We start from the raw sequence: 12006 nt of genomic DNA on the forward strand, positions 1-12006 counted from the left end.
GATAAATAAATAAATAAATCACTTTTCTAAACAATTCCAATGGTTTTTAAATCTATTGATAATTAAATTACCCAACGAGTGCTTTCTCAGAAATTACTTTAAGCCGTCCGCTATAGTGAAAACTGCTCCAATTAAAATCACTGCGATTCAGTCTCATTCTTCTCTGGCCCGAGGGCCTCAAAGGGCTGCTCCTCGTGCCCATCTAATTGGTATCGTCAGGAATTCCTCAAGTATTGACCCAGCGGAGCCTGAGGGGTCTTTGTTCGTACAGACAGGCCTCCTACTGGCCATATTTGTGGACCTTGTAGAGTTGCTGACCTCTGCACTAACATCACACCATATTGCTTCCAGCTTAACTATTTTTTAAGTGATACCGATTGAGAGTTAAGCTGCAAAATCCTTCATATTTTAGACAAAGCTATTTTTTTTTTTTTTTTCTGGGATGTTTTCACAAATACCACAGGCTGCATATGAGACAAATAACGAAAGATGGCTTTGTGAAGATGCCTGTAAGCACAGGCTTTATAAAGTAGTGAAAATAAATTCCACTTGCACACATCCAGCCATTTGCAAATTTCACAGTGGTCGTAAATGTTTTTTTGTTTTTTTTGTTTTGTTTTTTTTTCTTAAAAAAAAAAACTTTTCCTGTTTGAATTAGTCTCACTAACACGATGTCAGAAAGGTTAATGCACTCCAAGTTCTCAGTTCGCATTTGGCAATTCAAGCGCCTCTCTGTACTTCCAAAAGCGTCCTATAGAGGGAAGCACTGACTTCTGTCCAGTTGCTGTGAAATCACAGGATCTTATCATAAGGTTGTCACTGTTGTCTTCGCAATGAATCTAGAATTTGAAGGGCGGACTGAAGCCTCTGTTTGATATCAAGGAGAGCGCACGGCAAATACAGCACAGTGAAATTAAACGCTTGCTCAGTGTAGCTACTAATTTTACTGTGTTACTGTGAGAGCTCACAGTTAAAGGAATCGTGCCTGATTTATCAAATGCTCAAGCATTGCAACTACACTCTAAAAAATTCTGGTTTGTTTCAACCAATGTTTGGGTCAAGTATGGACAAACCCAACCATTGGGTTTAAAAATGTAATTAAAAACTTTAAACCAACGGTTAGGTTTTGTCCATATTTGACCCAAACATGGGCTGAAACAACCCAGCATTTTTTAGAGTGTAATTAACCCAGATAGCACACGACTGTCTGCAAGATGTCTGTTAAAGATCGCTTCACCTGGAAAGCATCTGCTGCTTACAATCATCTAATAGACGTCAGTTTTACATACATTCTAAATCAAAAACATCTTAAAGACATTTTCTAAACGTCTATATGACATCTAACAGGAAAAGCCATATAGATGTAAAAATACGTCTTCCAGATGTAAACACGCACATCAAATAGGCATCTCTGAGATGTACATGTGCTATCAGGGAATCTAGCCTACAAGTAGAATAAGTCAGTTGCTCACGGCATGTCATTACATATTTCATGTCACTATTATTTAATAAAAATACCCGATACCGACCTCTTTGTTTTAAGGCGACCTCATTGTTTTAATAGTTTGATCGAACGTAATTCGCCTCATTTCCAAACAAAGTTGAGAGGCGGAACTGAGGCGGTTGAGCGCGACTGCAGCACCATGGAGAGCGGCTGAGCGCCCTGTTATTATTAAATTCACTTCATTTCTCTGCTTGTAAGAGATATAGACCATGTGTTAGATGCTACTTACTTCTATAGCAAGGACACTTCGGTCTCGCAAAACCACTCAGACGAAATTATCGCAAGCATGGTGTGTGGCTCTAAATATAACCTCTAAGTTTTGTCATGATAATTCAGCCGTGGCTATAAAGCATTACGCGCCTTTTCCATTTGAGTCTCCAGTCTGTTTGATCAGTGTCTGTGCCCCAAACATGTATATAAAACCAGCCACACATTCTTAGATCAAATGAACCGCCTGACAAACGACCCGTTCCTGTGTGCAGAAGACCCCCATCAGCAAGCAACATTTAGTGAACCGTCAGCACTTGGATGGGTGGGATCGCCTAGGTCAAGCAATTTGGGTAACAGGCTCAGTCTCTAGGGGTATTCAGCTCTCCTTTTTGAAGTTAAGAGATGAGAGTGTTCTGTCTGGAGGAAACGTTGTCATGCGAAACAAAGGCGGGGCGAACAAGAGTTATGGCGAGGAAACTTTTTGTTTGTTTGGCATAATGATTTGTATAAACAAATCAACAACAGCGAAGACTTTTCAATCAAAATCGTATTCAGCTAATGAAGTTTTGGACATTTTACCACTCCCTTAAATTCCAAAGACAATGAATCCAACGACAAATGGCCACTTTTTGGACAAAAGTCCTTTTTCTTTCATTGTAGTTCGTTTATGCAGAAATGAGCGTGTGCATCAAATTCTGTTAAAAACTGTATGGATTTGTACATTTTTGGACACACCTAAAATGCTACATAACAAATATGTGCAAACAAATTATTTTAGAGCTTACTTTACTTTTTGGGGCACTTTGGGAAAAGGGAAAAATACTTTGAACCAACCGGAGTAGTTTTTTTGTTTGTTTGTGTGTTTTGTTTTTTGGGGATATAAAGTAAATTCACCTCAAGTTCACACAAATGTACACTGTCGTGATTTATTACAACATTTTTTCTTTTGTAAAATCAACTTAATGTGGTTCAGATAACATAATATTTTGAGTTTCTGATTAAACCAATTGCCTTCATTGTATTAACTCAATTATTTAATTTCAATTAACTCAAAATATTAAGGCAACTTAACTTACTTTTTTAAGTTAAACAAACAATTCTTTTTACAGTGTTGAGTAACCACAGGTTTAGTTCATCAACTTTACAAACAATCACTTTTGAACGATGTTGGTAACACTTTATTTTAGGGTCTTTTAACTAGTTGCTTAGCATGCATATTACTAGAATATTGGCTGTTTATTAGTAATTATTAAGCACATATTAATGCCTTATTCTACATGACCTTATTCTACATTCTTAATCCTACCCAATACCTAAACTTAACTAAAGTGTTACCAATGTTATAGATATTTACTACGTATTTTACCAAAGTACTTTTGGGTTCCACTGTATAGACTAACAGACAAATTTACTCTTTGTAAACGAGGAACATGGTTAGAGTATACAAACAACAGAACAGAAAAGAGTCCTTCTTCTATAAAGGGATGTGTAATTAAACCCTCTGCGCAATTTGCTCCAATATAGTAAATACACCCTCAAGAATTCATTCAGCATCTAAACTGCCTGAGTAGTCGGTGTGTGTTAAAGACTTGTTGATTCTGGGCAGAGTAATTTCCACTTACGAAAGCCTCTATCAATAGCAACGCAAATTACAATCTTTTGAGCTTTCAAGTATAGGTGTCTTACTTTTATGTTGATACGTGTTTGCACCATCCCCCATGGTCTTTCCGTTTTACGTCGCATCCTCTACACTAGCAGCAGGGAGCGCGCATTACCCGGGGCCGCGGAGAGAGCTTGACTCACAGTGTGATGTTTCCAGCGGTTTACATGTTCTCCCCCACAATGCTATGACGCACAACATTCACAACTAGACACTCGTAAGAGGTCAGCTATAAGAATTGTCAGGCTGAATTATCTAGAAGTCCTGACGCTGTCAGTGCGATGTCCAAAGGCTGCATTACAGTCCTTTACAGACTTCATCGATTACGTTTGCACATCAACGTCTTTGTGTCATTTCCTTTAGTTTTCGGGGAACATGGCCACTTGCTTGAATTTGCAATTCCTTCGAATTCGACTTCTGTTTTTTTTCCTGTTATTGTTCATTTATAGAACGGGCTCCTGTCTGACACTGTAGTCTGTTAACGTTGTGATTTCCGATACATCCTCCCATACATAAATTATTTGATTTCTGTCCGATTATAAAGGAAGCTTACACAAAGACAGACCAACTATATATAAAACGAATTGTCGCATGAGTTTTTTTGTAGCCTACACTAAACTTAATTTTACGCATTTCATTTGGAAGGTTTCATTTTCAGACTATTTTACATTAAAAAAATATCGCGCTTTCCACCTGCCGCCAAATAGACATTTGCGAACATGAATAGGGCGGGCAACCATACCAAGAACTACTTGCCCTAAAAGTCATTCGGGTACAGATTTGAGTCTGATAAAGACATTATTCCCACAGGCAACGGCATTACATTGTCAAAGTTAACGAATGTGGTTTTATTGTAGGGATCGGTTATGACGTTTGGCTCTCTCACTCGCACGCGCGCACACACGCGCGCTGTAGTCTCACTGCCCACGGCATGGACGTGCGCACATTATAAGGAATCAGTGCGCTCGGAGTGGCGCAGAAGGCTGCTTCGTCATGCACTAGGTAGTGTGTGATGTAATTTCGCTGCAGATATAAATATCGTCGGCAAGAGAAAAGTAGCATGGCTGAGCGGGGCTAGAATTCACGGTCAACATTTTCCAACTTTTGTGTGAAAGCAAAACAGCTTGAGCGCCAGTCTGAAGTACAGTGTCTTGAGAGGAAACCCACAGAGCGCGACTTCATGCCGCTCACTGGGGTTGACCGTAGCTCTGTCCTTGAGTAAGCTGTTTGGTGCGTCCTTTTGGCTACCGACACAAATATAGAGAAAGACGGTAGTTTGGTGTCTTCAACGCCTTCAGACACTCACGTACCGCTCAGAAGGATGAGTGTCCAATCGGCCCTCTTACCAATACTGGTCTTAGGACTTATGACAAGCTCAGTGCGCTGCGCTCCGCTGCCCGGTGGGCAGAGCGGCCCCGTGGAGCGACGCTGGGAGACACTCTACTCGCGCTCTCTGGCCCGAATCCCCGGGGAAAAAAGAGATATCAGCCGGGACAGTGATTATCTCACGGGCATTAAAAGACTGCGACGTCTCTACTGCAATGTTGGCATTGGGTTTCATCTCCAAGTATTACCGGACGGTAGAATTACCGGCGTGCACAACGAAAACCGCTACAGTAAGTTTTGCCTGTTATTTGAACGCATGCATGTTGGATAGGCTTTTGGACTGATATTTGAATTGGAGTTATGAAAAAGAATTAGCCTACAGAATACAGAAAAAAAAAACTTTATATACGCTCAATGGCTGTTATTCAGTAAGAATAATTAATATAATAAGTAACAAAACGTTACACGAATTCAACATCATGCTATGTTGGACAACAAAGCCTGGTGTAGCGCTTTCATTTACATTTCTCGATACAAGGCAGGTGAGCGCACCAGCATCTGGCATCCTGCATTACGCACGCAACAGGTCTCTGTAACCAGAGCAGGACAGGAACCGGGCCAAAATCCCAAGCCTAAAGTTAGTAGCGAGATAAACTCATCCTTTACGGTAGATTAAGCTTCCACTCTTTAAAAATTAAAGGGTTTTCAATGTTTTCTTCTCATGAAGAACATCATTCTTGTGTTGTTGCACGGTTTCTTTACAGATTTAAAAGATTTATCAGATTAGCGAATTTCACACCAGTACAGATGTTTTTTCTGAAGAACTATTAATTAAAAGGTTCTTTGTGGGACTTAAAAAGGTTTTAAAAATTAATAATTTTAAGAATGTTCGTGTGTGCTTAATGTCTGTTCAGGGCAAATTCAATATATAAAGGAGGAGTTATAAACATCTGTCAATTCACTGAGGCGCTTTATATGTTTCTAAAGTCAAACTTAAGAAGTACTTAGTATGTTTGTCTTGTTTGTTATCATTCATCACAGGCTACACACGGTCTATATTTTAATCATTAGATGAGATGGATTATTTCAAAGTTGATTACTAACTTTAATACCAAATATATATACTAATTTTATATTTTTACCCTTAAGTCAAAGACATACAGCTGTTGTTATTTTTTTTCTGACACATTTCAACCAAAGCTTCAGATAAAAGTTTCATGAAATTACTCATTGTGAAAAGACGTCGTGGAAAATAAAGCAGAAGTGGTTTCAAGATCAATCATGGTTGTTTTACAGAGAAAGAAAGAATAGATGCGATATTACTTTTAGGAAATTTGAAGAGGCGGAAAGTGTCATTTCCTTCAAAAAGGATGCTCTGGCAACCTAAATGTAAACACGTACAATTTTTAGAAAGGCAGTCATCGTTGGGAGTTGCCAGACAGGGCTAAAGATATAAGCCAAACAAGGTCATTTATTTTCTTTGTTGTGTGTTTCAGGTCTTCTTGAGATATCTCCGGTGGAGAGGGGAGTTGTGACACTGTTTGGCGTCCGGAGCGGGCTATTCGTGGCCATGAACAGCAAAGGGAAGCTTTACGGATCTGTGAGTATGAAATGATTTACAACAGGTTTCCGCCCGTGAATGTTCTTATCAGAGCTCGATGACATATCACCCTGTACTTGAGATGTATCCCCTCACCACCAACATCCCCCTCCCCGTCCCACAGTCTCCGACAGCGTTACATTGTTGGAGTCAGTTGTGGCGTGCTTCCAGTGCCTAGTGGTGTTTTCATTGTGGGACGGACAAACCCAGGAACGGTAGCGCAGTAGATCATTCGGACTACGCATTCCATTCTTAGAATTGCCAGCCAACACATGCACCTACTGTCCTTCCCAGGGTAAAGATGAACTGGCCAAAGAGGACCACCCAAACACCATACTGCCATCCTCTCCGATTTCTTCACGCACATAAACTTTACTAATCCCCAGAAATCGATGGTTTAACCCAGTCAGGGATCGGTTGTCCCTTGCAAAACATTATGAAGAAAGACAAAAAACTGTCTTCAAATATGTTTGTTCCATGGTTATGAAACGGCCTATTGAAATGTCAATGAAAATGTTAATTGCTATTTCCTTGTCACTTTCAGGAGCAGTTCACAAATGAATGCAAGTTCAGAGAAAACCTCCTTGCAAATAATTACAATGCGTACGAATCGCTGGCACATCCTGGGATGTACATCGCACTAAGCAAGACTGGCAAAACAAAAAAAGGAAATCGAGTATCAACATCCATGACGATGACACATTTCTTGCCTAGAATTTGAGCTCATCTGGAGGGGCGCAAGGAGGAGGAACGACGATGCACTTTCTACGGAAGTTACATGTGAGATTAAGTGTATCGTGTCATGTATGTATATATTAGACTATTTATAACTGTTGATTTTATATTGCATCACAACGTCCTCTTTCCGAGGTGGAAGACAACAATTAATTTATTTGTTATTTGTTAATTTATCCTCATTGCTGCTACCACGTGTTCATATATACAAGTGAAATTCCTACAATGTACATTTTTTTTTTGCACTGTTTGTGTTGTTCTAAAGCGATGGTTTTGTAGAGGTAGTCAGGGTGGACGCCATCTTTATTTTCGAGGGCTCTAATGTTGTTCAGTCATTGGGGAAGTTTTGTCTGATTAAACAATCGACAGCGAGACTCAACATCACTCGCAGCCTCGTTTTCAAAAAATCAAAATGGCGTCTACGCTGTACTTCGTTGGAAAGAATACAAGTCTTAGATCAAGCCTCCAATCGTTAAGGTGTATCAACCCCCATAGTATTAGCACTGGAGCAATTGTCCAATGTCTGAGCTCCTTTGTGCGGAGCTCGGATCTAACTGAAGCAGTATCGGCTTACTCTAGCTTACTGAAGTTCTACCCCTTCAAATCTGTTTTTAGCTCTGCCGGGGGGGTTGAACTTTGAACTTATCCGCAGTCAATCTTTGTCACATCTCTAAGGCTCTGGATAGAGAGAAGTAGCTTCTTTAACATACAGACACTAATTTCAAAATGCAAAAGCATTGCATTGCAGATACTGTACCCTGTGTCCCTTTAAAGAGACATACTCTACAATGCCAAGTTCAAGTCAGGCTTTGCTGTGGTTTAGGGAAGATATATAGGTGTCTGGGGGGAATCAGTCATGTAAAAGATCAGTATTTTTCTATGGTGGTAACACAGAAAGAAAGAAATGACAGTGTTGTAAGAGTTATTGTAAAAAAAAAAAAAAAAAAAAAAAAAATGTCACAACTTCCATAGTGAGTTACGAGGAGGCATACTGCCCACTTTTTTTTGTCGTTTTCTACCTCATGCAGTTTCCTACTTTGAAAATCAGCTAAAACAGAATGTTTAGTACTAAGTTGCTCTTCTGAGTCTTCTGCCACTCTGTGAAGCTCTGGCGGCCATTGCGTCCTAGTTGCGCCTTGTCACGTTTGAGCTATCTTTACCCTGTGATTTACTTTTAGAAAGGATAATCATGTTGGAAATATTTGCAGACAGCTGTTAGACTATACTATATGCTCAACCAGTAACCCTATATTTTTCTTTATATATTTTGTAAACATAATATGGTGGAAAACTAAGAAGCTGCTTTAAACCTGGTATATGATGTTAGTAAAATAAACATTAAGACATGATACATTCATGCAGGTATAAACATGCTTTCCATCTTAAATCTTTACATATTTAAAAACATATTTTGAGATTATAATTACCTTCAAAAAAGCATTCCTTATTGTTATCATAATGGCTATACAGGTGCATTTAATTGAAAGAATCTACCTGTACCTGAGTGTAAAGCTGAACTGTAAATGGATGGATAGTCTTTTGGGCTTCATGTTTGGAAAATTAAAAGAAAATTTTGAAGCTAAACTGACCGATTGACCTCAAAAGCATGAACACATTCGCGTTGTTTTATTTTATTTAGCGTAATCTCAAATCTGTTGTATTTCAGTTGTTGCATGTCCAAATTTGTTTCTTAACATGCCCTGTCTGGATGTGCACATCACTTAGTTTCACTTGAGCTACCTGAGTTAATGGAGGAGGAGGGAAGGGTTGCCTGTGTTTCTCTTTTTCACAGCTGTGCCAAACCTCTTTCCAAATGGACATGATTTGCATCAGTGTGGATGTTGTTTACAATAGACCGAATGGCCACTGAAGGCAAATTGTTCCTCTGACCCTCATCACAATGTAGAACTGGCACAAATCACTGGACTTGATTTGTTTAACCAAAAAAAAAAAAAAAAAAAAAAAATGCAATATCAACAGACATGCACATTAGTGAAAACAGAACATCCTCATCTTTCACGCAAACTACCACTCCATCACAACAATGTTCCAAATTTTGCTGTTTGTGCTTATGAACAGGAATGTATGCGTTGTATTGAAATAAACTATATACTATTTCTCTGTCAATTCCCATATGGCTTATCCATGAACCGCCAGTTGCATTTGCATCCATGGCAGAGCTCTATAGTAATTGGGCTGACGTCTGAGTCCTGTAGTTAGTGCGCTCTGAATCCTGTTTTACCAAATATTGTCTGTAGTTTTATACAGGTCCTGTTAAATATTGTGCTGTATGTGCTGTGCACATGATGATACCCTAACTTAAATGGAAATTAATAAATATGTAAATCATACTGGTCTGTGTGTTTTTCATTCTTCCTACAAAAGCAAATGAACACTCTAAAAAATGCTGGGTTAAAAACAAAAGTTGGGTTGAAAATGGACAAACCCAGCAACTGGGTTGTTTTAACCCAGCGAATGGGTTGAATGTTTGCCCAACCTGCCTGGTAGTTTTATTTAACTCAACTATAGTTTAAAAATTACTGTATTCCTTGCTTAAAATGAACCCAAAATAGGTTGGAAATTAACAATCATTAATATGTTCAATAAATGAACATTTATTCATATAAGTTTAATGAATAATTAAACAATAAACATTTATTAAATCACTTATTAATAAATATTCACCTTTTGATTATTATTGTAGCCTCTAGTAATTATGTGTTTGATTTTGTGGGTTCATTTTAATCCAGCCATATAGTAATTTTTAAACAACAGTTGGGTTATTTAAAACTACCCAGCGGGTTGGGCAAACATTTAACCCAAATGCTGGGTTAAAACAACCCAATCACTGTGTTTGTCCATATTTAACCCAACTTGGGTTGTTTTTAACACAGCATTTTTTAGAGTGTGCTTATAAATAAATGTTCACCTTTTGATTATTATTGTTGCCTCTAGTAATTATGTGTCTGATTTTTATTTTCAGCCTATTTTTGGGTTCATTTTAAGCCAGCCAAATAGTAATTTTTAAACAATAGTTGAGTTAAATAAATCTGCCCAGCACGTTGGGCAAACGTTTAACCCAACTGCTGGGTTAAAACAACCCAATCACTGGGTTTGTCCATTTTCAACCCAACTTGGGTTGTTTTTAACCCAGCATTTTTTAGAGTGAAGGTTCAATGAAACCGACAGCTGTGATGGCACAAAACACGTAAAACTAGAATATCTCCCAGCATAACTATAGAAAGGGGCCTTTCCCTGGTGAAGCTAAAAATAAGCTCACAGTCTTGTGTCACTAGACTATGTGGGCCCGCCTGGAGTGCTGTGCCTGATATTTCTACAAGGACAGCACTGCCAAGACACTCGGCTGCTGTTATTTAACTTGCCGAGGCCCAGTTTACAGATTGGGTGGTTTTGCCATCCGCAAAGCCAAGCGGTCACTCCTGGGAGTGGAAACCTCTCTTTCACTTCTGTGAACGTTTCCAAAAGTTCAGAGGAGGAATCCTGTAGCCCTTCCAGGCATGCGATTCCATGAAAGGGGACCCCGTTTAAAGTGGTATGGGCCCTTCCTTTTTCTGTGTGCTGACTAATGAGCAGATATGTCAGACTGGCTCTATGCGATTGGCTTTTACTCTAGATCAACTGCCAATGCTATTGTCTTCCTTTAGTACAATCCACAAACTGACATTTTATGCAAACAAAGTTATGCATTTCCATGTTTTACTGGCATGTAAGTGTAGGATAACAAAAGGAAACATGAATGACAAAGAACAATCCACAATTAACCCACCATCCACTCAATTGTCTTTTATCTGTTTGATCTACTGTGACTCTGTTAATTTGTATATATATATATAAGATGTATATATATATATAAGTTTAAAACACATGTCCTGAGTTCTTAAAATGTACTTTTTGAATTAAAGTTGGTTTCATATAGTTTTAAAAAAAACATTTATACCATTTTCAAGAGAAATTTAAATTGAACAACTCTAAAAATGTAATGTGGTGTAACCATTAGGTAAAAACCATTTTATTTTCCTTATACCTTAAATACATGTGTAGCTATACAAATTATTATCTTTCAAAATATAAATTTTTTTCCCAGGTAAAAGTTTATTATTTTTTTTTTTTTTTACAAATATAATTAATTTTTTATGAATATCATTATATTTTTGGGAAGTGACACCACATGACATTTTAAACATGAACTAACTTTGCTTTGTCATAAAAGGTCAGATTATCTGAGAGACTCATAAAACTTGACACACAGTCATGAGGGTCTGCAGGTGTCCTTTCTATGATTTTTTTTTTTTTTTTTTTTTTCTGTATGTTGGTTGCACCACATGACTTTTTTTGCTTTATGTTCCCCCAAAAGTATCAAAATGAATTTCAATTCAGCAATTAAAAGCATGTTTCTCTTAGAACTCACTGTGTGTATGAATCGCATTTGTAATGTACTTTTGAATAAATTAGATGTCATGTCATTGACCCCTACTTTACAATACACTGTCTGCACTCAGTCTATTCAAATAAACCTCTCACTTTAAAGCAGGACAGGCGAAGTGAGACAGGTGTGGTCATTTAATACACATGTATTCCTGGCCATGAGCTGGGGAGCCCTATCATTGCCCAGAAGAATGACAAGTTTTTGCTCCAATAACCTTAGTCTGCCATGCATGAGGGTTGTAAAGGCCCTCCTAAAAATAGTTTCTCTTCACCGCCTATCTGCGTCAGTTTCATTGTCTGTCAACCAAATAAACATCCAATCCACCTCTCAAGTGCCTCTTCTCCATTAAGTTGTTTGGCCCAAAACTATCTTTATGTCATAACAGGCCTTTCAAGTTCTCAAGAGCACAAAGACTTCACAAGACAGGCCAATGGTCTAACAGCTCACAACAATGTGTTCGCTAACAGAAAGTATATTGAGAGTAATTCACTTGCTGATGCTCTGGCAGCCAGGTGGTGACTTGA

The 12006-nt window shown here is 38.4% G+C and overlaps 1 protein-coding gene across 1 annotated transcript; it reads left to right on the forward strand.

Moving 5' to 3' along the window:
• Positions 1-2994: 2994 nt before the first annotated feature.
• Positions 2995-9140, forward strand: fgf4 (fibroblast growth factor 4). Its single transcript, XM_051901305.1, has 3 exons — positions 2995-4990; positions 6197-6300; positions 6845-9140. The coding sequence occupies exons 1-3, from the start codon at positions 4696-4698 to the stop codon at positions 7019-7021; spliced, it is 576 nt and encodes a 191-aa protein (XP_051757265.1). The 5' UTR covers positions 2995-4695; the 3' UTR covers positions 7022-9140.
• Positions 9141-12006: the final 2866 nt, after the last annotated feature.

The sequence above is a fragment of the Ctenopharyngodon idella genome, chromosome 7 (genome assembly GCF_019924925.1).
Source record: "Ctenopharyngodon idella isolate HZGC_01 chromosome 7, HZGC01, whole genome shotgun sequence".
Taxonomy (NCBI): Eukaryota; Metazoa; Chordata; class Actinopteri; order Cypriniformes; family Xenocyprididae; genus Ctenopharyngodon; species Ctenopharyngodon idella.

Bases quoted from the DNA above. Each gene is read 5' to 3' on its own strand.
- fgf4 (XM_051901305.1), top strand. From the start codon at position 4,696: ATGAGTGTCCAATCGGCCCTCTTACCAATACTGGTCTTAGGACTTATG. The intron at 4,991-6,196 runs GTAAGTTTTGCC...TGTGTGTTTCAG, and splicing joins GCACAACGAAAACCGCTACA to GTCTTCTTGAGATATCTCCG. The intron at 6,301-6,844 runs GTGAGTATGAAA...TGTCACTTTCAG, and splicing joins AAGGGAAGCTTTACGGATCT to GAGCAGTTCACAAATGAATG.